We start from the raw sequence: 26,472 nt of genomic DNA, 5'->3' as shown, positions 1-26,472 counted from the left end.
AGAGAGAGAGAGAGAGAGAGACAGAGTAAGAGTACATGAAGGAGAGGGAGGGAGAGAGAGAATCCCAAGCAGGCTCTGTGCTGTCAGCAATGAACCCGACATGGGGCTCGATCCCACAAACTGTGAGATCATGACCTGAGCCGAAATCAAGAGTCGGACACTTAACTTACTGAGCCACCCAAGCACCCCTGAAATTACATTCAAATCAGTAGACTTTGAGTGAAGTAAATTACCTTCAATAACTTGGGTGGGTCTCACCTAGTCCATTGAAGGCCTTAAGAGAAAAAAGAATGAAGTCCCTCAAGAAAGAGGAAATTCTGCCTCTAGACTGGCTTCAGACTCAAGGTGCAATATCAGCTCTTCCCTGGGTCTTCAGCCCACTAGCCTGCCCTGCAGATTTTGGACTTATCAGACCCACAACTGTGTGACCAATTCCTTAAAATCAATCAATCTCTCTGTACACACACACACACACACACACACACACACACACACACACATGTTGTTGATTCCATCTCTCTGAAGAACCCTGACTAACACAGGAGAATAGATCTCCACAAGGCTTCTCTTCAAGAAGGCTCCTCCAATCTTATTCTGAGACTTAGCTGTGTGTCTCACGGCACCTCTCAGGTCCAGTGGTGGAAGGTCATGGCCGACTCTCTCTAAGAGAAAGGTGGCAGAGCCCAGGGTCTTCCTTCCACCTTCCAGGTTCTCCTGGAGTTGTTTGGAGTTGGGAGGGAGCAGACCATGGGGATATCTAGACAACACTTTCTCAAAATTTTGTCAGGATTCTTCTTGAGCCTAGTTTTATACCCAGAGTTTGGCTAGCTTCCCAGAATTTTGTCATTGTCTTATCCGGTAACTCTGTGTCTTATGTCTTGGTCCAAGATACTGATAAAAACATGAAATAGATGAGAGCCAAAGATACCCATCCCAGAAACTCTCTCTCTTTAGGATCCAATTATTTTTTCATTTAGTCCCTCATTTTCCTAAGACTCTATTTTTTAGAAATTAAGTTTACTTTTGTTTTTGTTCTCCTGTGGGGAACTTTTTAGCCTTTGTATCATAGGTCCCAAGTTTAAAAGGGAGGGTAACTTCCTCCTTTTACTTCTTAGAAATCAATGTTTTCCTTCCTGGGGATTATTTGTAGTGTGGCTTGCCAGATCCTGTGCCTTTGTACCTGCTTCCCTCCTGCCTCCACTCGACACAATGGACTCATACCCAAGCTGAGGAAACAGCTTCAGTCCCCTACTCTCAGCTCTGGAGCTAACCCTGTCCCTGACTGTGGGGGGGGGGGGGAATTTCTAAAGCCTTTGGCAGTAGATGGAGTGAGTCCTGATCAGTTCTGCCATATTGCTGGGTGTTCCTGAACCTTGGTTCTAGTGCTAGAGGCTGGGCTCGTCGCCCTCACCTAGTACTCAGTTCCAGAGCCTCTTGACTCTTCTCGGTTTATTTTTGTAGCCTGACAAGTGACTGTCCCTTCAACCAGTACTGTGGCTGCCAGGTCTGTTTGGATGTCACATGTTACCCGCTCCCTGCTGCCATGCCTCGGTGGTCTGCACAACACCTGCCTATGACTTCTTTTCTGGACATCTGGGGTGCTAATCACCGGCCAGGCCATCGCCGGCTGCTCTCCTCCAGGCAGGTTATGTTCTGCCTGCTCGTGGGTCCCTTTCCTCCCAGCATCTGTCTGTGCCCCATAAGCATGTCTAGACTTCAGAGGCAGGACCCCTCTTGGGCTGTCCTGTCCCACCCATCCCCTCCCTAAAGCTCTTATTCTGGTAGAAAACATGTGGAAATCAGAGACTTCCCAGCAGGGCAGCTCTTTGGAGGTGGGAGTGGGGGGTGCCTCATTTTGCACCTGCTCCACTATATTAAACTCTTAGTTGTTATGAAAAAAAAATCTGATTTTGCTCAATCATATTAGACTCTGAGTTGTTATGAAAAAATGTGATTTCTCATGTTCTCATTTTAACCCCTCCCAAATACATAATATAATTACATTCCCCTTCACAAATGGCTCTTCTGTAGCTCATTAACCACAGGGTTTTGTTCCCTCATAAAACTATATCAGAAAGCTTTGAGAATCTGAAACTATGCCAGAAAGCTCGTGTCTGAGCATATGAGGAGAGCGGTCAGGAACATTTTCTTCCAGCCTTCCTCTGACAGCAGCCGGAGAATCCTCAGCACGTTTTCTTTTTACAGTTTTGTGACTCACTTCCTCACTTGTAACACAGAAATACTAAGGCAGTGTGAACCAACCATAAAAGAGTGTTATGAAAATTCCAGTCATAGGGGAATTAAAACTTTATATCATGTATGATTTTGACATTACATATTTATAATACAATCCTCTTGGGCTCTGCTTGTTGTGTCTAGAAGCCCTGAACGCTATAGACCGGGATGGAAAATCACTCCCAGCACAGCACCGTGGACCGAGTATCCATAAAAGGCAATGTGCTGGCTCAAGAAATGGCATGATTTCATAACTAACCTGTGATCCTAGTTTTCCCCTTCACATCTGAAAGCACAGTGGCACACAGGGGAGAAATATCTCTTTTTTTCACATCTTTTCATCTCTCAGCTCCTTTTCCAGGCCTTCTGGTTACAAAGACATTTATTTCTCCCTAGAAGTATTATCGCTCCTGTACGAATCTTTCACAGTCATAGAGTCCAGCCTTTCTCATAATGCAGAAACCCCATCTATGAAACTGATGGATGACCTGCCAAAGATGAATTAATTAACCCATGCTCTGAGTGCTTGCAATATGCTAGACATTGTGCCTCGCTCATTGGCCACCCCTGAGATGAAGATTCAAGTGCAAGTGCAAGATTCAAGTTTATTTGAGAGAGGAATATCCTAGGAAGTACAGGATATGGTGAATGTGTGACAGGCAAGGGGAGGAAGGCAACAAAGCACTCAATTCCAAGCAAGTTACCACTGTGGGCAAATAGAGCTCAGTCCCACCGGGGAACTTGAAAACCATGGCTCACAAATAACCCAACCAAGGGGCCAGGGAGTGGGGGTATTGATTCACCAGTTCTCCATTTGTCATTGTCTCAGGGTGTTCCCAGGGGGAATTCATTGTCCAACACTTCTGAGTCCCCAGTGTATTCTTCCCAAGGCCAGAAAAAGCCTACAAGTGGATATTTTGGGGAGTCAGTGGTAAGTAGCCTTTGACTTTGGAAATGAATTTCGAGGGGTTTGGCATGGGGAACACCAATAGTTTCTGCTGTGTACACAAAGGCAGAATGCCGATTCCCTCCTTCCCTCCCTGCTTTTGACCTGAAGAAGGGAAGGGGACATACAGTCCTTGAACCCAGAAATGTTCCCGGTAGGAAGGGCTGCGGGAGAAATGGGGGAAACACAGAAGTCAAGGAGGTGACCAGTCTGAGGAAACATGTGCGAAACCTGAGTCAAATTGTGGTGAGGATGAGTAGTGAGAGGGCCCTAGATGACATCAGGCCATGACTAGTCGCCAGGAGCCCAAATGATGAGACTGGCATGATGGAAATACTGGTCTTCCCAAGAGCGTCAGGCTAAAGTACGTGGCTGGCTGTGCCCGGGCCAGGGAGAAAAACCTGATGCAGAGTGAAGTCTTGGGTAAGGGGGTTGGAAGGAGCCAGGTGAGCTGGACAGGGTTTCCAGTGCCTCTTCCTTGCCCAGGAAGAGCTAGTTGAAAATATGAGTGTCCAGGGAGCCATGCATCAGGGCCAGAAGGGCAGGCTAACCAGGGGCATGAAAAGTGCAAAACTGGAGGTCAGTGCTCTCCCTGGACCCTGCATTGTTTCCTGGCGGCTCCTAGGCCAATGCAGAGAATGCCAAGCCTGGCCTGAACCGACCGGCTCGGCCGTATCCAGTGGGGCTGGACTGTAAGGTGTTCTGGCTGGGAGATATGCGAGGGCTGAACCTGTACAAAGTCAGAAACCACTAACGGGAGCTTCTGGGTGCTGGGCTGAGTTGGGGTGACTTTCCATGGTAAGGCAGTTTGGAGTGAAACACTCCAATTTTTAGGTTGCTTTTCTCTGGGTTGGACTGAAATTTACCTCCCTTGATCTTTCCCCTGGCCCTTGCGTTCCCCTCTGGAATTCCTTGATCAGTCCCAAGATAGTTTGTGTCAATATAGTGTCTGTCCATGGCAGCCAATAAAATCTCCCCTTTGGGTTTGGGTGGGTGCTTGTGCTTTGGGAGATACCAGGAAGGTTATGGCAAGAATGTGCCTAAAATCCCCTCCCCCTGGTTTCACCTAGCCTGTTCTACTCCAGATGTTTCCAGGGAAAGTAACTTGGCCGTGGACACAGGTAGGGTCTGTTTTGCTTTCCTGCCAAGCCCCTCATCCCCAGCCTTTTATGCCACTTCTCAGGCTTACAGTTCACGGCACCGTGTCAAACAGCAAGGTCTTTCTCCTTCCCTTTGGTCTGCCGTTACAAACCCACCACTGAGATTTCTCCCCATTGCAATCCTCATGCTCAGAATTTTAAACACACTCAACATTCGTTCGGGTTACCTCTATCGAAAGAAACCTATTTTGCTCCCCTATGAACCTCTGTGGATACAGAGGGCTTGAGTTCGTTTTATGTGAACTGAAACTCGAAGCATAAGGAATTTTTAGATTGAAATGCTCTGCAAGTTAGGTGATACAGCACAGTAACAATGTATAAAGCTGCCATCTCATTCAGCCCAAACGGAAAGCAAAACAAGCAAACAAAATTCCCATCGTTGTTTTAGCCAGAGCGGCATCTTTAAGAATGAATACAGTGATGCGCACACGTTGGCAAGTCTGCCTGTGGTCACTCTGGCAAATTTGTATAAATGATACTCTTACATCCCAATTAGGATTTGAAACATTGCTCCTTTTAAAACTGAAACAAGCCTTTGATTGTTCACTCTGCTTTATAGTACCACTCAACTACAGACAGGAGACAATTAGAATAACCTAGAAGTTACAGAAGGGAATTGGAAAGCGTGGCTAAAAGAGCTTGTCTCCTGTGAGCACAACATTCTCGATATCATTTTAGTTGAATGTTTATGGATTTCTGAGAAATTAAAAGTAATGTGCTCTTAGTACAGCAGGCACCCACACCAAAGAGAAGGAATAAGCCACACCAGAGAGTGAAAAAGAGCAAGAATGAAAATTACACACACACACACACACACACTCACACACACACAAACTCAGCGGGAGGATTAGGATTGTTTTTTCTGCCCAGTCAAGATGGAGTCAGAAGAAATGGGGTCTTCTCAGTCTAGAGAATGATCTTTGTTTTCAGTTCACAGGTGGTTGCCCTCAGTTGTCTTCATTTTACTAGAATTTCTCATCATGTGAACTATCTCCGCAGTGAATTTCCAGTCATAGTTTCCCACGAACAATATACTTAAAAAACTACTGCCTGGAGGAGCACCTGGGTAGCTCAGTTGGTTGAGCATCTGACTCTTGATTTCAGCTCAAGCCATGACCCCAGCGTCATGGGATTGAGCCCCACCACTGGCTCCAAACTCAGCTTGAGATTTCTACCTGGAGAATTTACATACACACGCATCTTCTCCAAGTTTACGTGTATGTATTATATAATATTTATATTTTTATAATGTATTTATATTTTATATATTGTAACTATACAGTATATTTGTGTTTACATATTTACATATATATTATATTACATTTATATATTATATATTGTAAATATACAAGCAGAAATATATATTTGACAAATATTTTCTTTTTTTTTTTTTTTATTTATTTCTAGGAGAGAGAGAGAGAGACAGCGTGAACAGGGGAGGGTCAGAGAGAGAGGGAGTCACAGACTGAAACAGGCTCCAGACTCTGAGCTGGCAGTCAGCACAGAGCCCTACGTGGGGCTCGAACCCACGAACCGCGAGATCATGACCTAAGCGAAATTCGGACGCTTAACCGACTAAGCCACCCAAGCGCCCCTTGACAAATATTTTCTTTTTCTTTAAGACCACTGATCCTGAATCTGTATGTTTAATGAGAATATATTTCTTTTACAAACAATCTTTCTTCTTTTCCCATTTTCATTGGGAACTCCATTTCCATGAATTCCATGCTACCAAAAAAGAAACCATTTTTAAGGTTTGGCTAAACATATTTTTTCTTTACTTTTGATCATCTTAGTAACTGACATACAAGTAGGTTATGTCCTACTTCCGGAAGGCAGCCTGTGCACGCTGAGGAATACACAGAAGGGAGTTGACTTTAACAAAAGGCCCTTATCCTTCTCTATTTTCTAAAGTATTGAAAATATTAAAGCTAAAATCATTGCCTACACATGAATTTGTATCTTCTGGAGTTCATGGTGAAGCCTAACTCTTAGAGGAAAGGTAACAACAATTTGAAAGGAAAAACATGTTTTTCAAAACATAAACAGAGTAAGCTATGGTAGATCTTTAAATGAGGTCAAAAGAGAAACATCTGTCGCTAATATTCCTTTAATGTCTATAATAAATCTTTTCAAATTAAGAGGGTCTAGATATTAAAAACTTGCTTTCTGAGCTTTCATGGATAGATAGAAGGGAAAGACTACAGGAACCTCAGCAAACCGTTCCGGTTTCATAACTTTCCTCATACTTTTTGAGTAAGGTGAGATTTTTCTTTGACCTTCACAACATGGTCTAATAAATCTTATTCAGATTTTTAAAAAATGTTTATTTTTTATTAAAAAATTTTTTAATGTTTATTTTTGAGAGACAGAGAGACAGAGTGTGAGCAGGGTAGGGGCAGAGAGAGAGGGAGGCACAGAATCTGAAGCAGGCTCCAGGCTCCCAGTTGTCAGCACAGAGCCCGACGCAGGGCTCAAACCCACGCACCGTGAGATCATGACCTGAGCTGAAGTCAGCCGCTCAACCAACTGAGCCATCCAGGCATCCCTAAATGTTTATTTTTGAGACAGAGAGACAAAGTGCAAGCAGGAGAGAGGTAGAGAGAGTGGGAGGCAGAGAATCTGAAGCAAGTTCTAGGCTCTGAGCTGTCAGCACAGAGCCCGACGTGGGGCTCAAACTGATGAACCGTGAGATCATGACCTGAGCCGATTTCTGACACCTGTCTAACCGCCTCACCAACTGAGCCACCCAGATGCCCCTTTATTTAGATTTTCTAAAGCAGGAGTTTGGCAGGCATTGAGGCCTGGAATGGAAACATCAGGAAGGTTGTAGGAATGTTAATTGCATCTATGAACTCTAAACACCTCCCAGATATTAATTCTTCTGAACAATCCTATAAAACAGTTATTATTATCCCCATTTTACAGAGAAGGAAAAGTGAGTCCTAGAGAGAGATTCAACAACTTGTTGAACACGGAACTGAGATTCAAGCAGTGATTTGCTTGTCTCTAAAAGTTAAAGTACCAAATGATTCCCACATAGGGTTGAACAAGCTGATGGAGATAAAGGTGGAGAATCTGATGAGAAAAATGGCTAAAAATGGGGCCTTTTCCTTAGAGGTGTTAATGAATGGATTTGGGAGTTAAAATTTGAAGTAGGTGTTAGGGTGAGAATTTCAGTAATTAGTAAACCTAATAATTAGGTTAGGATTCAGTTCAGGGGTGGTGTTGGATTTTACAGGGTTTTGAGCTGAGGATGGCCCCTATATTTGAGGTTAAGATAGAGGTTAGCTTCAGAGTGAAATTTGCATTCAGCAATGGGAGGGAATTGGAACACGGCACAGTCACCCAAAGTTCTCTGAGGCCCAAGAATCACCTGGGCAATTGTTGAAGCTACAAATTCCTAATCCTTCTCAGACCTGAATCCCTGTCTCCCATAGGAAATGATACTGCTCACAAAGGAACCCCCTGGAAGCTGATTGATGGGGAAAGCAGAGATACGCTGGGCACTGGCCACAGTTCTGACTTCTCACTGGAATCATGGAGGGGCTGGCTGGCTGGCTCGGTTGGTAGAGCTTGCAACCCTTGATCTTGGGGCTGTGAGTTGGAACTTCACGTTGGGTGTAGGGATTACTTAAAAATAAAATCTTTAAAAAAATAAAAAAAGAATCATATGAAGGGCTCTTTCTAAATACTAGTGCCTGGGCTCCACTCCCCAATGAAATCATAATCTGAGGCAAGGGTAGAGTAGAGAAAGGTAGATTATTATGCTTAGTAAGTTCCCCAAGTGATGCCATTGAGGGGCATCAGGCTGGCTCAGTCAGGAGAGCATGAGACTCTTGATCTTGGGGTCATGAATTTGAGCCCCATGTGGGGGGTGGCGATTACCTAAACAAATAAAACTTTAAAAAAAAGTCAGGGTTGACATCACAGATACACAGTTTAGAGATGAAAATAAACACTTCTCCTTTCTGGATTCATGAAGCTCTTTGATTTTACATACTATTTCAAAGGCAATTTTTTATACTATTTGATTTGTAAATATTTGTATATTGGTTTTTTATAACAGCATTGTAGCCTTGAAGGGCAGACACTTATTAACTATCACCCGCATACTTAGCACTGTGCTATTGAATAAATATGTATTTGCTCTGTGCATATAGGCATTCAAAAGATATCATTGGCAACTCTTTCAAGAACAAGAAACGTATACCATGGGCACTACATGCAGATTCATCCAACAGGGACTTCCCTGTCTATTTGTTTTATGAATCAACAAGAGTCACAAATGCTTAGCAGTTTGTTCCCTGATGGCATCTAGGGAGCCTTGGCCCTCCAGGTTGTTATCTTACCCACAAGCCATTCCTGGCTCTGGCCCTTTCTCAGTAGCTCCCGCCTTAGCTTCCCCTAAATCCAGGCTGGGCCTTCGTGGTTGCAAGCTTAGGAGAATGTGGCATTTGGGCGCTTCCACTGCTAGGTCATGAGAATTCTTGTAGCTCTCCGTCTAGAGCTCTGGGAGGATTTATGGAGCCCTGGAATGCCATGTACGAAGTCCAGCTACCCTGAGCCCACCATGCTTCAGAGAACACAGGGAGAGTCCCTGAAATCACATGAGGAGACACCTGGGCAGCCCCCAAAACATGTCTAGACAAGAAGAATGTCAAAAGACTTAAGGCCCTCCTCCTTAATTTGCCAAAGCACGTCATTTCAAAAATGTTACTCCGATGTCTTATCTATAATATAAAGAAAAATAAAAGCTAAGTTATTGATAATAAAATAATCTGTGTTTTAATGTGTAATGCCTCAGGCAAAGCACAAGACTACAGATTCAGGCATGTGGTGCTGGCAATGCAAATGCCATGGGTAGGATGGCCTTGGTGACTTTTGGAGAGAGTAAACATGGTTTCATAAAGTTCTAGACAAAATCAAATACACTATTAGGTGCTGTCCTTGAAAATTCAGTATGTATTTACAACAGTATAAAAACTGCTTTGTGTCTAGGAGTTTGGTTCTGGGTAAATGGGAGCAGATGACTGGGAAAGACCAGAATTTGAACTACCACCAAACTACCGGTGAGTTTCCTAATTTTGCCCCTTCCAGTAACCCCCCTGCCTGGACTCAAGGTAGTCTGAAATGTGGAGGTGGGCCCTGGGAAGAGCTCCAGGAAAATCACTCTAGTTCTTTTTAATTTCTTTTTCAATGTTTATTCATTTTTGAGAGACAGAGACAGAGTGTGAGCAGGGGAGGGTCAGAGAGGGAGGGAGACACAGAATCGAAGCAGGCTCCAGGCTCTGAGCTGTCAGCACAGAGTCCGACACGGGGCCGGAACCCGCAAACCGCAAGATCATGATCTGAGCCGAAGTCTGATCCTTAACTGACTGAGCCACCCAGATGCCCCCAAATCACTCTAGTTCTGACTGAAGCAACTAGAAGGGGGACTCTGAATAGTCACAACTGGAGGTGAAAATGCCCTGTTTTCCTTTTTTCCTTCTTTCTCCATTCTCTTGAGCCCCAGTACCCGGGCACTCCCAGTCACACAGCAGCAGTGTGAGCCTGCAAGTACCTAGAACGATGGGGTGGGGAAGCCTTTCTCTTTAATCAGAGAAGGTGTGATCCCACCACAGGGAGCAAATTTCCAGTGCTTTCTCTCCCTTTGTCCTCCCATCTCTTGGTCCCACAGATGGGTACTGTTGTGGGAAGTGTGCAGCATAGGGGCATAAGTAATGCCTTGGCTTCCAAAAGGAAGACCAGAGAAGGAAGCTGCAGGGAACTCGAAAGTACTAGCTAGCATCATGGCAGACAGGGAACGCCTCAGGAAAGTTCGGGAACTACTGGGCTCACTTCTGAGCTGCACATGTATGAATCTGACCCAAAGCAGCAAACTAAAAGCTTTGAGAACAGAACTGAACTATGGGGTAGAAACCACCCAGGTCCCAGACTGGCCGCTAGGTGATAAACACGTAGGACAGATCTAAATAGCATAGCAAAGATTTTGAAAATGGAAACTGACATTGGAAAAGCTACGTACGGAAAAACCAATGAAACAAAAAACAGAGTTTATCAGTAGACTCATACAAATATGGTCATTTGATTTTCAGCAAAGGAACCAAAGGCAAGTCCATGGAGAAAAGTTAGTCTTTGTAATAAGTAGTATTGGGACAACTGGTCATCCAGATGCAAAAAAAAAAAAAAAAAAAAACCAAACCAAACACGAAAGAGAGACTCAGCCTAAACTCACAAGTTATACAAAAGTTAGCTCAAAATGGATAAATCTAAATGTAAAACACAAAACTATGAAAATCCTAAAAGGGAACTTATGTAATAATCTTTGTGATTTGAAGTTAGGCAGAGTTCTTTTACACGACATTAAAAACGTAATCCATTAAAGAAAAAATTGGTAATTTAGACTTGGTCAAAATTCTACAAAGGACACTATTAAGAGATGAAAAGATAAACTACACACTTGGAACAAATATTTTCTAATCACACATCCAACAAAGGGCGTCTATCCAGAATATATAACGAATACTCACAGCTTAACAGTAAGAAAATGAAAAACCTAACTTTCACATGCACAAGACTTGAGCACTTCACCAAAGAGGATACATGCAGATGACAAATAAGTATATGAAAATCTATGTATGTATTAAAGTTATACACACTCCAAAATCATGTTAATATTAATTTAAAAAATAAGATTAAAAAATACTTTGCTGTTTATATGGAAAACAGAGTTAGAGTCTAGGCTTAGAGCATTACAAACCTTTCTGAGTGCCTTTGTGTGGTACAGAAATGAACACCTATGTGGGGCAGCTCTGAATCTAGCATCCCTGGCTCCTGACTCCAAAATGCCAATAGCTGCCCTAATTTTTATGTCAAAATGTACAAACAAACAAACAAACTTAACACTCCATGATTTCCCAAAATGGCCTTCAAGAGCTGGCATAGCTCCCCTTAAGAACAAGTCGCCTAGCCCCTCAGGGTCTTGCACAAAAATAGTTACTAAGTTAGAAAACTATTTCTTGAACTAAATCATGAAAAGCCTTTCTTTGGGTTATGTGCGCTTTGACTGTAAAACACCCAGCCAAGGGCCCGGTACACAGTGAACTTTGAGTAAATAGAAGTTGTAAAAGTTCTAGCAGTAGGAAACTGAGATGTCTTAGAGGCAAATGGCATTGCTTAAAGAAGTAAGCAGCATTATCAGGCCAACGGGAGCTAGTTTTGAAGAGGTGAGGAGGAGCAGAGGAAGGACTGCCTCACCTTTCTACAAATTCCATTACTCCCTCCTGAAGGGCTGGTCATATATCTTTTTTTCCTCCTCATTTTCGGAAGTGGCTAGAATCTATTACATACCAGCTTCAAAGGTCAACTAATCTTTGATGAACTGCAGATAATTGAGTATTAAATGTACTAGGTCCTGGGGTTGATTTTAATCAAGTGTGTTTAAAGAGATAAAACTGAAATATTTCTCTCTTTAATAAGTGCACTATAATAGCAACCCCAAATGAAGAAATCACAACCCTGTAAATGAATCATGATAACGTATATGTGAAATAAACATTTGTATCTATATTTGTTATGCACAGTTATTTATAATTGTATTTTGGACTCAGGCAGCACTTTTATTAGTTAATTGGTTAATTAATTAGCATTTTATGGAAGACTACATACCTTCTCTATTTACAAGATGGGACACTCCCTGGAATGTGAATGTGAATATGTGAAAATATTCTACTCTAAGATCTCCTAAAAGACCTCCAATTCATTCATATCACTCATCAGGCTTTGAAAAGTGTACATTAGATCCAAACAGTAATAGAATCTACTGAATTGTGCATTCCTCCACCTCAATATTCTTATAACTCTGAAATGCAAATCTTTCTTAAAATTATTGACAAAGTGTTCACAGTGATGGTCATTATCTTCAAATACATGACATTGGTTATTTCTGGTTGAACAACTGGACAACTGAATTCCTTATTTAGTCAGCAAGCCATTTAAGGTCTAACTGTAGGGAGACTATGAGTCCTGTGTTATCAGAAGACATTCCATTGATACCAGATCCTATCAACAGAGTGTCAGCAATGTATGAGTGAAGAAGTCCGGTTTATGAAATTCTCCTTATATGTGTCACACTTTTGATGACAAGTATGTGAACTCTGTGCCTAGTCTGAGATCCCAAAGATTTTCTCTGATGTTTTTTCTAAGTGTTTAATAGTTTTATGTGTTTACATTTATGTCTTTGATTCAGTTTGAGTTAATTTTACATAAGGTAGAAGACCGAGAACAAGGTCATTTTTGATGATGTCCAACTTCTTGCTCTGGTGCTATTTGTTGAAAAGACTATCTTTCCATTGAATTCCTTTTGCACTTCTGTCGAAAATCAGTTCGGCATGTTTGTGTGGGCTTATTTCTGGATTGATTCCATTTCACTGATCTTTTTGTCCATCTTCCCCCAGTACTAAACAGTCTCAATTATTGTAGCTATTTAAGTCTAAAAATTGGGTAGACTGATTCCTCCCATTTTATTCCTCTTTTTTCAAAATTGTTTTAGTTGTTCTGGTTCTCTTTCATTTCTTTTTCTTTTCTTTTTTTTAAAGTTTATTTATTAAAATTTTTAATGTTTTTATTTATTTTTAATAGTTTATTGTCAATTATCCATATAACACCTATTTATTTATAGCACATGTGTGAGCAGGGGAGGGGCAGAGAGAGAGAATCCCAGGCAGGCTCTTGCTGTCAGCGCAGAGCCTGACACACAGCCTGATGCAGGACTTTATCTCATGAGCCATGAGATCATCACCTGAGCTGAAATCAACAGTTGGATGCTGAACCAACTGAGTCACCCAGGCGCCCCTCTCTTGCATTTCTGTTTAAATTCTAAAATAATCTCATCTATAGGTACAAAAAGTCTTGCTGGGTTTTTTTTTTATAGGAATTTTATTAGCCATATATATCAATTTGGGGAGAATTGACATCTTTACTATGTTTGGTCTTCTATTCTATGAACACATTTATTTAGATAGGTGGTTTCTTTCACCACCATTGTGCAGTCTTCAGCTTAAACCTGCACGTCCTGCTAGATTTATACTTAAGTGTTTTATCTTTTTTGAGCAATCGTAAATAGTTCTGTATTTTAGTTTGGTATCTGTGTTTTCATTGCAATACAAACGATTTTGTACATTTACCTTGAATTCTGAGACCTTACTAAACTTACTTGTTCTAAGAGTATATTTGTAGATTCCTTGTGACTTTCTATGAAGACAATTATAAATATGAAGCAGGGGTAGTTTTGTTTCTTCCTTTCTTATCTACATGACTTTTATTTCTTTTTCTTGCCTTATTGCACTGGCCGAGAGCAACCAGAACCACGCTGAATGAAGTGCTAAGAGTAGGCATCCTTGCCTTGTTCCCAATTTTATAAAGAAAACCAGTCGTCTACACAAAGTATAATGTTAGCTTTTTTTGTAGATGCTCTTTATCAAGTTGAGGAAATTCCCTTATATTTATATTTTTCTGAGTTTTTTTAATCATGAATGAGTGTTGACATTTGCACTATTTTTTGCATCAGTATTACCATGTGACTTTTCTTTTTTATTCTGTTAGTATGACAGATTACATTGATCAATTTTCAGATATTGAACCGGTCTTGTACCTTCGGAATTGACTTCACTTGGTCATGGTGTCTTTGGTTCTCTTTAATGGTATTTTTTATTTTATTTTATTTTTTTAATTTTTTTTTAATGTTTTTTATTTATTTCTAGGAGAGAGAGAGAGAGAGACAGCGTGAGCAGGGGAGGGTCAGAGAGAGAGGGAGTCACAGACTGAAACAGGCTCCAGGCTCTGAGCTGGCAGTCAGCGCAGAGCCCGACGCGGGGCTCGAACCCACGAACCGCGAGATCATGACCCAAGCGAAAGTCGGACGCTTAACCGACTAAGCCACCCGGGCGCCCCTTTAATGGTATTTTTTAAAGGTTTCTTACATCTGTATTAATTAGGAATAGTGGTCTGTAACTTTTTGGCAATGTGTTTCTCCATCTGCATGCCAATATCACATAGTCTTGTTTACTGTAACTTTGTAGTAGTGTGTTTTGAAATTGGAAAATATGAATCTTCCTGCTTTGTTGTTTTCAAGATTATTTTGGTTATTCTGAAGCCCTTGAATTTCCATATGAGTTTAGGATTAGTTTGTCAATTTCTGCAAAAGCAGTAGCTGTAATTTAGATTACATTATTTTAGATGAAATTACATTTGAAATCTGTACTGCCACTTGTGTTTGTACGGCCTGTAAACTTGGAATGGATTTTGTGTTTTGAAATTTTTAAAAGGAAAAATAGTATTTCATGTCAAGTGAAAATTATATAAAATTCAAATATCCATGTACAGAAATAGTTGCAAATATCCATAGTTGCAAATAGTATGCAAATATCCATAGCACAGAACACAGCTATGCTCATTAATTTGCATATTGTCTATGGCAGGTTTTTTTTTTTTTTTTAATGTTTTATTTATTTCTAGGAGAGAGACAGCATGAGTAGGGGAGGGTCAGAGAGAGAGGGAGTCACAGACTCTGAAACAGGCTCCAGGCTCTGAGCTGGCAGTCAGCACAGAGCCCGACGCGGGGCTCGAACCCACGAACCGTGAGATCATGACCTAAGCGAAAGTCGGAAGCTTAACCAACTAAGCCACCCAGGTGCCCCTGTCTATGGCAGTTTTAACAATACAATGGTAAAGGTACAATAGAGACTGTGTGGGCTACAAAGCCTAAAATACTTCCTGGTCCTTTACAAAAAAATCTGGGAGCTCCTGCTTTAGACTTAGCAAAGACTGAACAGTAATTATTGCCTCAAGGTTCCACAAAACTTGAGGTCTAGGACTATGACCATAGGGTGGGATTTCCCATTTCTAAGGCTTTTTGTTGAAATATGTCTATACCCGATGGAACTTGGTCTTTGATTTTTTTTTGCCTACTGTGGTATATAAGTGTAGAAAGTGAAAGGCCAAGCCCATAGGCAGAAAAGAAAAAGAAAGAAAGAGAAAGAAGATGAACATTGTAGGCATTAATAGAGTAGTATAGAGTTTAAATATTGGAGCCAAAGGGAACTTAGCAATCCTCTCATTTTTATGGTTGAAGACAATGTGACCCAGGAAGCCTTCTCCCAAGTTATACAGTGTCTCATTCCTGCTGCTTCACATTAGCAAAAGGCAGTGTGTTTATTTTTGTCCAGAAAGTGTTCCGAGCATCGGCTCAGGAGGCCTGTGGAAGCTTATGGAGAGAATAATCTTCTTCCATGAGCACACTGCCTTTTGAAACTATCATTCCTGGTGTTGAAAGTGTAATTCTATTTTTCATATGCTCAAAGTTGTAATTATGAGGCATTGATAATGCACCTCCCACACTTTAAAGCCTGGAGGCCACTTTATTCTTGGGATTTCAGAGACACATGAAAAGCAAGGAGTAGTTAAAGAATAGTCATCCAATGCAGGGCATCTGAAGTTGTATCGTTATTTTCATTGGTCAAAACATACTCTTTCTTTGCGTGAACTGAAGGGCATGGTCCATAGTTAGATTTCCACTGACTGCCACACACTGCAACACATGGACATCACGGTGGCAGCTCGGGGTCAGCGTGGACCTGAGGTGAGACTTGCCACACTGACAGTATCAGAGAAATTCAGCAGCTGCCAAAAGAGGGCCTGAGAAGGAGAAACATTTCCATCAGGCTAATGAAACCTGTCAGCCACAGCAGGGATCCAGAGCATGATCTCCCAGAATGCAAGGGGAGCAGAAAAGCAGCCAACAAGAGGAAGGAGGGGGAGGGATGGGAAGAAAGAAAGAATTCGTCATCACACCCAATTCTAGCAGGAGGAGGCGGAGTCTGACAGGAGGCTGTCATGAAACAAGACGAAATTCAAGTATGGCACAATTGGCAAACTGCTGACTGTTCTCTAGACATTACTTCTAGGGGGCAGCTTCTATCAGGACTGGGGGCAGGAGTGGGTTTGCCTAAGCTTCAGGGCTCCTCAGCACACTGCCCCTTCCAAGGCCTTGGGAAGGCCTTAGCATTGTGCTCATCTGGTCTTAAATTTTTACAAAATGTGTGCAACTAGGATACTGAACTTCAGACCGTTAAGTCCACCATGTCTTTCCATGTCAACTTCCTTTGTGAATGGTTTTGGGATTTGCTAAGGGAATGTTGAGTTAAGGATATACCGTATTAACTGGAATTTAGAAAGAGGTCTTAGGGGCACCTGAGTGGCTCAGGCGGTTCACCATCTGGTTCCTGATTTTAGGTCAGGTCATGATCTCATGGTTCGTGGGTTCATGGCTTTGGGTCCGCTTGGGATTCTTTCTCTCTCTATGCCCCCCCCCCCCATTCATGCATACTCTCTCTCAAAATAAATAAACAACAAAAAGAAAAGATGTTTTAGAGCATTTCAATAAAAACACATGAGAAACTATAAACTAGATGTATATAAAGGGTAGCTTATTTTACGTTCCTTAAATTTGTTTATTTAAAAAACAAGAGAAAATTCAGCTAAAAATTAATGGAATATGAAACTAAACAGTTAAGATGAGAGATTAAGTCAAAAGTTATTCTGACATGGAGAAGGAAAGCATAACGCCAAACTTTCAGATCATATTGAATCGTTATGAGGAAGAGACATTCTATCAAGAGAAATGAATGGCATTTGGATTGTTGGAAAATAGGATTTATGAAGAGCTGTGAATTATATGGGCTCATTAGAAAAGAACTATAAATTCTTATGGATCAAACAGGAAATATTGGTATTGATAAGGAGAGCATAAAACTGTTAATACTCCAATGTAATGAGGACACCAGTGACAGGCTGGCTATTGAAGAATGTCAGCTCAAAGGCATTGACACAAAAAAACCTCCTCAAAATACCCTGAAATCTTATAGTATATATATGGAAGAAACTCAACAGTGCTTCCTCCAAATCTGATGAAATCCAAGAGTTCTAAGATGTGACTAACAACTAATTGCAAAGTTGAAAAGACTTCTGTAAATTATCCACAATAAAAGGATTTCCATGAAGGATACTTAAAAAAAGACTGAATTTTCCTTCTGTTCTTGCTATAAAACATATCACAAAATTATTGTCTTTTGAAGACACTATCAAAGTGTATGCAGACAAAAACCATAGGAAAAATGGTTGTTAGTTTTCTGAATTTTGTGACATCATATTTTTTTGAGACAGAGAGATGGAGCATCAGTGGGGGAGGGGCAGAGAGAGAGGGAGACACAGAAGCTGAAGCAGGCTCCAGGCTCTTGGCTGTCAGCACAGAGCCGGATGCAGGGCTCGCACTCATGAACTGCGAGATCATGACCTGAGCTGAAGTTGGACGCTCAACCCACTGAGTCACCCAGTCCCATTCTTAGTATGTTTTTTAAAAATTGTGTAAATTTTACCAAATTAATCTTTTTCAAAGGAAACTAGCTTTTGGATCCTATTTCAGCTGGTTAGTTCAGGTAGACTCTTAAAACTTATGCAAAATTCCTGCCTAATTTCTGCTCTATTAGCTCATTGAAAAGTCTTACCTACAATGGAAATAACTGAGGACAAAACTCTAGTTACTTCTTCAGATACGGTCTTTGATACCCAAGTCCTGTTTTACCCTGTTTCAAGAGATTAGCAGTTACTTAGGGATCCATCCCTATTTGTGTAGATATACTTCATCTGTGACATGAACTTTAACTAATTTATCTTGCAGGAATATTGTGGGGATGGCTTCAGCAACAGTACTTTTAACCCAAACTAATGGTTATGCATTCACTATTATTTTAAATGATCATTATGTGATCGTATCTACAATAGTAATAAGTTGTTGATATCTGATGATACTAAAGACAATTTTCACTCATCAGTCACCAATTTTATTTTAAATTCTTTTTTTAATGTCTATTTATTTTTGAGAGAGAAAGAGAGAGAGAATGTGAGTGGGGGGAGGGGCAGAGAGAGGGAGACATAGACTCTGAAGCAGGTTCCAGGCTCTGAGCTGTCAGCACAGAGCCCTACGTGAGGCTCAAACTCACAAACCATGAGATCATGATCTGAGCTGAAGTCAGACGCTTATCCGACTGTGCCACCCAGGCGCCCCAGCAACTCTCTTTTATTAAATAATGACATGACAAGCTTAGGATTTGAAATACAAACCCCACAAAGGATATTAATGGTATCCTGGATTACATGTTATAGACCAAAAAATGAAATGAACAGACAATATGCTCTTTTGGTGCCACTTAATCTTTGTAGATTATCTAACAATGTTTACCAATAAAAGCAAAACTGCTGGTGATGAGCAGTTAAAAGAAGTTAAATTCTGTGGCTGATTCAAAGAGAAAAAGAGAGAAGTTGGTGGGCTAGAAGACAGTTGATCCTAGACTGGATTAATTTCTGGTTGTTTCTTATGAAGGTGGAGTGTACGACCTGGGACTTTCCTCACAATCTCTGGGTAGTAAATGGTTAATAGTTTTCCAAACTTTGGAAAATCCATATTTTGATACACTATTCCCCAAAAAGTGTTAATAAAGTATTTAAGGATTTAAATGGGAGTCAGACAATATCATCTCTTGAAATGATTTCTGCAAACTTAAAAAAAAATTTTTTTAATGTTTTATTTATTTATTTCTGAGATTGAGAGAGAGAGAGAGAAAGAGAGATAGCGTGAGCAGGGGAGGGTCAGGGAGAGAGTGGGAGACACAGAATCTGTAGCAGGCGCCAGGCTCTGAGCTAGCTGCCAACACAGAGCCTGATGAGGGGCTCAAACCCACGAACCGTGAGATCATGACCTGAGCGAAAGTCCGACGCTTAACTTACTGATCCACCCAGGCGCCCCCTGAAAACATTTTAAAATGCAATTTGGATTCTCTGTCCTAGAAAAATAATGGCAAACTATTAATACTGTCCTTTAAAGAAAGGCGAATAGAATGAATCTGGCTGATAACAAATTCTATTTTAAAAACAGGTGTCTTTTCTTTTTTCTAGCTAATTTATTGGTCCTCCTTTATTATTGTTTTGTAGCAAAGCAACTATTTACTATAAAAAGAGTAGTTCAAACTACTCAAAGAAACAATGCTCTATGCTATAGTCTAAAAGAGTTGAATTGGGGCACCTGGGTGGCTCAGTCAGTTAAGTGACAGACTTTGGCTCAGGTCATGATCTCACAGTTCATTGGTTCGAGCCCCCCATTGGGTTCTGTGCTGACAGCTCAAGACCAGAGCCTGCTTTGGATTCTGTGTCTCCCTCTTTCTCTTTGTCCCTCCCCCACTCGCTCTCTGTCTCTGTCTCTCAAAATAAAGACATAAAAAAAAATAAAGCAGTTGAATTATAAATATTAATGAGTATAATAAATATAGAAGACAACTGGATATGGTAATAATGACTTCATATTTGAAAGGATATTGAATGATACTCTTTTAAGTGTATATTATGAACATTTTGACACAATAAAAAACCTCAGTCTTTTCACCATCAGATTGTAAGAAACTTCATAATTTTATTATTTAAATTTTTTAAACTTTTTTTAATGTTTATTATTTTTGAGAAAGAGAGAGAGAGAGAGAGACAGACAGAACATGAGCAAGGGAGGGGCAGAGAGAAAGGGAGACACAGAATCTGAAGCAGACTCCAGGCTCTGAGCTGTCAGCACAGAGCCTAATGAGGGGCTCGAACCCATGTACTGTGAGATCATGACCTGACCTGAAGTCAGACACTTAACCAACTGAGCCACCCAGGAGCCCCTAAATTTTTTTTAATGTTTATTTATTTTTGAGAGAGAGAGAGAGAGCGAGTGTGAAGGGTGGAGGAGCAGAGAGCAAGGGAGACAGAATATGAAGCAGGCTGTAGGATCTGAGCTGTCAGCAGAGTCTGATGGGGGGCTCAAACCCACAAATGGCAAGATCATGACCTGAGCTTAAGTCAGATGTTTAACCAACTGAGCCACCCAGTTACCCCCATAATTTTATTATTATATTGATCTCTAGTAGTGCCTCGTATATAACAGAGCTCAACATATTTTTGGTAAAAGAAAGTGTCCAGCTTTTGTAAGAAAAGAAAAAGTACAACAGTCATAGATGCTTAATTTTAAAAATTCAATCAATGCAAGTATAAAAGAAAAAAGAAAAAGAAAGCCCCCTTCCCACTTCCCTGGATGCTACAATCCACAAGACTGGCTACTCTTTACAGGCTACTTTTTTATTTATACTAAAAATAGATATGCTCTTTCAAGATTTACCTGGAAAAGATTTTAAACTAATTATGCATCATAAAGACACACACAAATCCTAAAAGCAAACCTAACAAGGAAATGATGCAGTAAGAAGTTATCATTAAAACATGGATAATGCGAGAACTATCAGTACTTGGGTGTGGCCCAGTTATTTATATGCAAATTTCCAAAACAGGCTGCAATTATATTTCATCTCCATTACCTACTAGTATCATCCTCAATAGAAAGGAAAGCTTTCTTCTTACAGTTTTGAAAACAAAGATGGGTTAGTAAGCAAGCACAGAATTCAGAACTGATATACACATGGATGAAATTAGGAGGTGTGGGGAACTCCTCACTTTCTAGATATGTTTTCCTTTTTCAAAAATTTTTAAAAAATATTTATGTATTTTTGAGAGACAGAGAGAGACAAAGCATGAGTGGGGATGAGGCGGAGAGAAAGAGAGGGAGACACAGAATTGGAAACAGGCTCCAGCAGTCAGCACAGAGGCCGACATGGGGCTGGAACCCATGAAATGGGAGATCATGACCTGAGCTGAAGTCGGATGCTTAACTGAGACACTCAGGCTCCTCTATTCTTTTCTTTATTTACATGTTTCTTAAAACAAAAAGGGAAAGAAAGAAAAAAATAAAAGAAAGCCCTATAACCTTGTATGCTTTTGCTGTTTTTAATTAAAAAAAAAAAAAAAGATGTTTGCCTTCTATGGAAGTAGAAATGGCTTAAAGAGCCAAGATAACACAGTCGGGTAAATGTGTGTCTGAGACTACTTCAGGAGTCAGAAGCCCAAAGGGAAAATCTTAATTTAGGATTCTAGCATCTACCAGGTTAGGTAAGAATGGAGCTGACATACCCCAGTGTAGCCCGGAGGATGCGCACGCCCATACAGAACAGCACAAGTTCCCCCCAAGGGCTGGGAGATACGGGCCCGCATCCACCCTACTTCATTGAGGTCAACCAGTTCTACTCTAGGAACAAGAGAGGCCTGGGAAGTGTCTGGGCTCTTCCCTTATTTCGCAGAGAAGGAAATGGGTTAGTGTGTAATTGTTTGTTATCACACATGACTTGTTTTGTAGATCTTTCAGCCTGTTAGGCTCACTCACTGCCACATCCTGCATTCCAACCTCCTAGGAAAACAATCCAATCCAGCAAGCTTCTATTGGGCGCTAACTGCATGCCTAACCTCCAGTTTTATTACATGCTAGACCTGCTCATTAAATCCTGAACCGTGTTTTGCTTTCTGCACGAGACTGGTATTTTTCCTACCGCTTTAAGATTCCGATTTAGGCCTGTGTTTGGCTTTCCGGTGAGGTGGGATGCAATGGGCGGCCTCCTTTGTCGCGGTGACCGCGGTTACGACGCCTCCAGGCACTGTGGCTGGAGCGCCGGCGGCAATTCCTCCCGAGGCCTGTAGCAAGTTACCACCTCTCGCTGCGGAATCCGACCAGGCAGGTAGGCAGCTGTCCATCAGCAGGCAGTGGGCGTGGCCGGAAAAGACCGGCCAATCAGCGGGGCCGCCCTTAAGACGGGTTCCCCGCCCCGGGAACCCGCCCGAACCCATACCACGGAGCATGCGTCCAGGGCTCCGCGCAAATTCCCTCCACCCGTGCGCCCTCTCTCCGGCGGGGTCAGAGTTACGCCGCTCAGGGTTTCCTCAGAAAACAGAGGAAAAGGAGACAGGGCGGTGGGGCCCCTTAGGGATGGGAAAGTGGGAAAGTCTGTGAGAGGAAGTTCCTCAGATGGGTAGCTGTCGCTAGCAGCCGCCAGCTCCTGGGGCCCGCGGGCCCGCGCCTTACGTTCGCACCCGGCCGCGGGAGGGCGGCGGGAACGCTTGTGGTGCCCCTTCAGCCTCCTGCACGTTATTGTCCTGAAGAGAGAGGCCAGGCCCAGAAGTTTCGATCCCGCCCAAGGTGACGCAGCAGGTCGCCGCTGCGGGCCGGGGTCTGCGTGACTCGCAGCGGCTGTGCCGGCCTGCGCCGCCCGTCTCCCGGGAACGCTCCCTTCGGCTCGCAGAGGCTTCCCGCCGTTCGCGCCACGCCTCTGGGGGCGGAATGGCGGTTTTAGGCCGAGAAGCGCGGGTGCGAGTGCGTGCGGCGCTCCACACCGGGTCCCAGACAGGGCGCTCCGTGCGGCCCCGCACGACCGCGTCTGCCCAACGGCTCTGTGCTCTGTGGGTGCCGCCTAAAGCCCACCTTCCTGAGACCCCACAGGGGGCGTGGTGCCGCGGCGCCCGCACCCGGCCGCTTTCCGCACGGTCCCATTCTACCCGCGCCCGTTTCGGGGACTCGGTCCCGCTCCGGCCCCGGACTGTGCGCCCAGTCGGCGGCGTGCGCGGCCCTCACCTCGGGTCTTCGGACGTGCGGCCCGGGCAGCAGTGGGATCCGAGCGCAGGCGCCCCACGCGTCCCGCCACCTCACTCCCGCCGCGCGGCGCCTGCGGGGCAGACCTGCCGGGCCCGCCGTCCCGCCGCGCCGGCCCCTCCTCCGCCCGGCCCGCCCCGCCCCGCGCCGCGCCGGACACCCCGCCCCGAGGAGGCGGCCCGGCAAGCGGCCGCCGAGGGAGGCTGGTGGCATGGGGGAGCCGCCGCCGCCGCCGCCGCCGCCGCCACACTCACGGTTGCGCTTAGCGAGCTCGGGCGCAGCTCTGAGCGCGGGGGACCGCGGACGCCTGGGGGGACGCCTCGGGGCGTGACGCGGGGCGGAGGGCGCGGCCCGGGTTGCCCCGCCAGGACCAGCGGCGAGCGGCAGGGGGAGCGGGGCGGGCGGCAGCGCCCCGAGCTGCCGGCGGGCCAGGCCGGGCGCCCTAGGCGCACCTGGCGGCGGCGCGGCCGGGCCGGACCGCGGGAGCAGACGCGGCGGCTGCAGAGGCGGCGACGATGTCGCAGCCGCCGCTGCTCCCTGCCTCGGCGGAGACTCGGAAGTTCACCCGGGCGCTGAGTAAGCCGGGCACGGCGGCCGAGCTGCGACAGAGCGTGTCGGAGGTGGTGCGCGGCTCGGTGCTCCTGGTGAGTGCGGGACCACAGATGGTGGGGGGCGGGCGGGCGGCCACCTCCTCCACGCTCCTCGAAGTCGGTCGGGCCCAGGCCGAGCAGCCCGACTCCGCTAGGACCGCAGGGTTAAGAGGTGGTGGATGCTGGACAGGGGAGAAGGGAAGGTCCCGGAGGGGCAGCAACTTCCACATCCCCATCCTGAGTGCGGGGGTCCTCTCCCCACTGCTGGGGCCCCTTCCCTCCTGGGAAATTTCCTGCGAGTGAGATCGCCATCTCCCTCAACTACTCCCTCCCCCTCACCCCCAAGTTTACCTCCTTCTGCCAAATGGGGCTTTACTCTCCTTTGCCTCGTTTCTCCCGCAGTCCCCTGCTCTTCCGGTATTCAGGAGGGGCTTGACACCTGTGGCCTGGAGGCGCTCAGGGGACTGGAGGTGGGGGCTTCCTTTTTCAATCCAAAACCCAGGGTAAGAGGTGGCCCTGCGCACCCTTTGGGTGGGCTGAGCTCCAGAAGGGAAGCGGTTCCGCCCCCTCCCCTTAAGCCGGCTTCCTGAGGTTTGGCCTCCTCTTCTGAAGGGTTAGGGGGCGTGATAGAAACCCTTGGTAATTTCAGCACGGGTGCAAATGGCTATGAAGTTTGAGCTTTGAAACAAGCGAAGCGAGGAGGTCCACGATTAATTGGGTTGTAGCAGAACATCTTTAAAGAATAGGCCCCTGGGTGTAGGAAGGTGAAGTTTTAAGTCGACTTCTCCATAGCCAGCAGTATTTGGAAACGCAGTACATCCAGATCCCTCGGATGGCTCGGGAGAGGAACGGCTTTTGGTGGCAGGCATGTTCTCTGGGGCAGCTGGAAACTTTTAGCTGCTCCTTGCATTGTCGTTGGCATTTATTTTCTGGAAAGGGACTTGTTTGTGGGCGGGTGACTCGTGTTTGTTGGAACGATGCAGGAAGATGGGCCTTGGAGGTGGTTGTCTGTGCTTCGTGGTGCTCTTTGTGGGGTATTGTCCAGATGAGTGTTGGCCCCTTGACACAGGAGCTGGGGCATCTTTCTGGTGGCAGATAGATGCCCTTCCTGGCCAGACACAGGTTGACACGAGTGATGTTTGTGGAGACTGGAGATGAAGCTTTGCTGATTTCCGTGTCCAGTTTGCTTAGTTTTTTAGATTTTTCTCTCAGTTGACAGCTCTGCCAGCTCACCCCAGATTCCTCAAACCCCATCCAGCCGGTCAGTAATAAAATAGGGATTTTTATTTTGTTTTTCTACTGCACTTGATCAGTTAGTGATAAGAGTAGAGCAGGAGTTGGGAATAGACGAGAACCTAGCTTCTCCTCCGTGACCCACTGTGACTTCTTTTCCTTTCGTCTAATGAGGACTTCCTGCATCTTCTTGACTTTGTGCCATTGTGTATGTGTTAAGGATAAAGCCTGCAACATCTGTGGCATCTTTTCTGTCCTCACATGCAATTTAGTTCTTTTAACCGGGAGCCACTGCCCTCATCAGGGATTTGAGGCAAAAGAAGAGTAAGTAAAACATGGCTGTGCCATGATTGCCAAAGTCCTGGCAGACTTGAACCGAAGAGGAAGTTCCAGTTTAATGACCATCAGGTTGGGCACAGAAGTGCCAAAATAGGCACAACCTTGCAACAGACGTAGATGTGCAACATTCCTTGAGTATCTGCCCTTCCCGCTGGGGGATGGCCTACTGATAGTGAGCTGGTAGTGTCCCTTCCCATGTTTGACACACCTCCGTGGCACCTCATGACACTTTAATGGTACATCTGTTTTCCCTGGGCACCCTCTGGCACTGACCGTCAGATGCCTGGCTGATGTCTCAACTCTAAGTGTCTTCTGTTGGTAGTCACTTGTATGATGAAACAAATGCAAATTGCAGGAAAGCCAGGGTACTCGCTGGGGCGTTTGAGGGGCTTGCTAGCGGAATGGGAAGTGCATTGCAGGTGTTCTGCGTTGCAGAAGGAGGAATTGGAGATAGTTTACAGACCTTAAAAATTACCCATTAACTGGGGCACCTGGGTGGCTCAGTTGGTTAAGCGTCTGACTTTGGCTTAGGTCATGATCTCACGGTTCGTGGGTTTGAGCCCCACGTCGGGCTCTGTGCTGACTGCCAGCTCAGAGCCTGGAGCCTGTTTCAGATTCTGTGTCTCCCTCTCTCTCTGACCCTCCCCTGCTCACCTTGTCTCTATCTCTATCTCAAATATAAATTAAACATTAAAAAAAAATTACCCGTTAACCTCACTCCCTTCCCCTCCTCGCAGGCACTCTGCCACCACCAGCTTCTTCTTGCTGCTCCCCAGTGTCTGCCAGGAGGCCACAGTGCTCCTGCCACTATGTTTGGCTTTGTTCTAGGAGGACGTAAGGAGGGCCCCTGATCCTTGCAGGAGGCCGAACAGCAACCAAGCCAGGATTTGGAACCCCAAGGTCTCTTGATCCAGGCTTGGATGGAAGTATTACTCTGCTTGGCCTTTAAAAAAAATTTTTTTTAATGTTTTTATTTTTGAGAAAGTGCAAGCTGGGGAGGGGTAGAGACAGAGGGACAGAGAATCTGAACCCCGGCTCTGTGCCGACAGCAGCAAACCCCACATGGGGCTTGAACTTACAAAGTGTGAGATCATGACCTGAGCCAAAGTTGGATGCTCAACCAACTGAGCCCCCCAGGCACCCCTCTTTTTTTTTTTTTGAATGTTTTATTTATTTTTGAGAAAGTGCAGTGGGGGAGGGGCAGAGAGAGGGACAGAAGATTACTCTTTGACAACTTGGGTCACTGCTAATACAACGCCTACAGCATAGTAAATGCTCAATAAATATTCTTAACTAGCTGACTAATACAGCTACTTTGCAGATGGACTAAAATTAAAAATGAAGAGGATATGGATT

The 26,472-nt window shown here is 44.2% G+C and overlaps 2 protein-coding genes across 5 annotated transcripts in view; one reads left to right on the top strand and one right to left on the bottom strand.

Moving 5' to 3' along the window:
- LOC120245452 (collagen alpha-2(I) chain-like) overlaps window positions 1-23,167 on the bottom strand; it is a 32,110-nt gene extending 8,943 nt beyond the window's left edge. The window contains exons 1-2 of the mRNA XM_039252522.1: window positions 22,817-23,167; window positions 21,861-22,775 (exon numbers count right to left, since the gene is read on the bottom strand). Coding sequence (XP_039108453.1) covers window positions 22,062-22,775; window positions 22,817-23,167 — 1,065 coding nt within the window. The 3' untranslated portion in view covers window positions 21,861-22,061. The remainder of the gene's footprint in view (window positions 1-21,860; window positions 22,776-22,816) is intronic.
- Window positions 23,168-23,446: 279 nt separating this feature from the next.
- The window catches only part of DOCK9 (dedicator of cytokinesis 9), a 290,243-nt gene continuing 287,217 nt past the window's right edge, over window positions 23,447-26,472 (top strand). For all 4 annotated transcript variants that reach the window (XM_039252519.1, XM_039252516.1, XM_039252512.1 and 1 more), the window contains exon 1: window positions 23,447-23,598. In XM_039252519.1, the coding sequence (XP_039108450.1) occupies window positions 23,470-23,598 (129 nt within the window). In that variant the 5' untranslated portion in view covers window positions 23,447-23,469. The remainder of the gene's footprint in view (window positions 23,599-26,472) is intronic.

Source organism: Hyaena hyaena, unplaced genomic scaffold (genome assembly GCF_003009895.1).
Source record: "Hyaena hyaena isolate Hyena2069 unplaced genomic scaffold, ASM300989v1 scaffold_418, whole genome shotgun sequence".
Classification (NCBI taxonomy): Eukaryota; Metazoa; Chordata; class Mammalia; order Carnivora; family Hyaenidae; genus Hyaena; species Hyaena hyaena.
The sequence above is the reverse complement of the archived record's forward strand: the minus strand, read 5'-3'. Positions and strand labels throughout refer to the sequence as shown.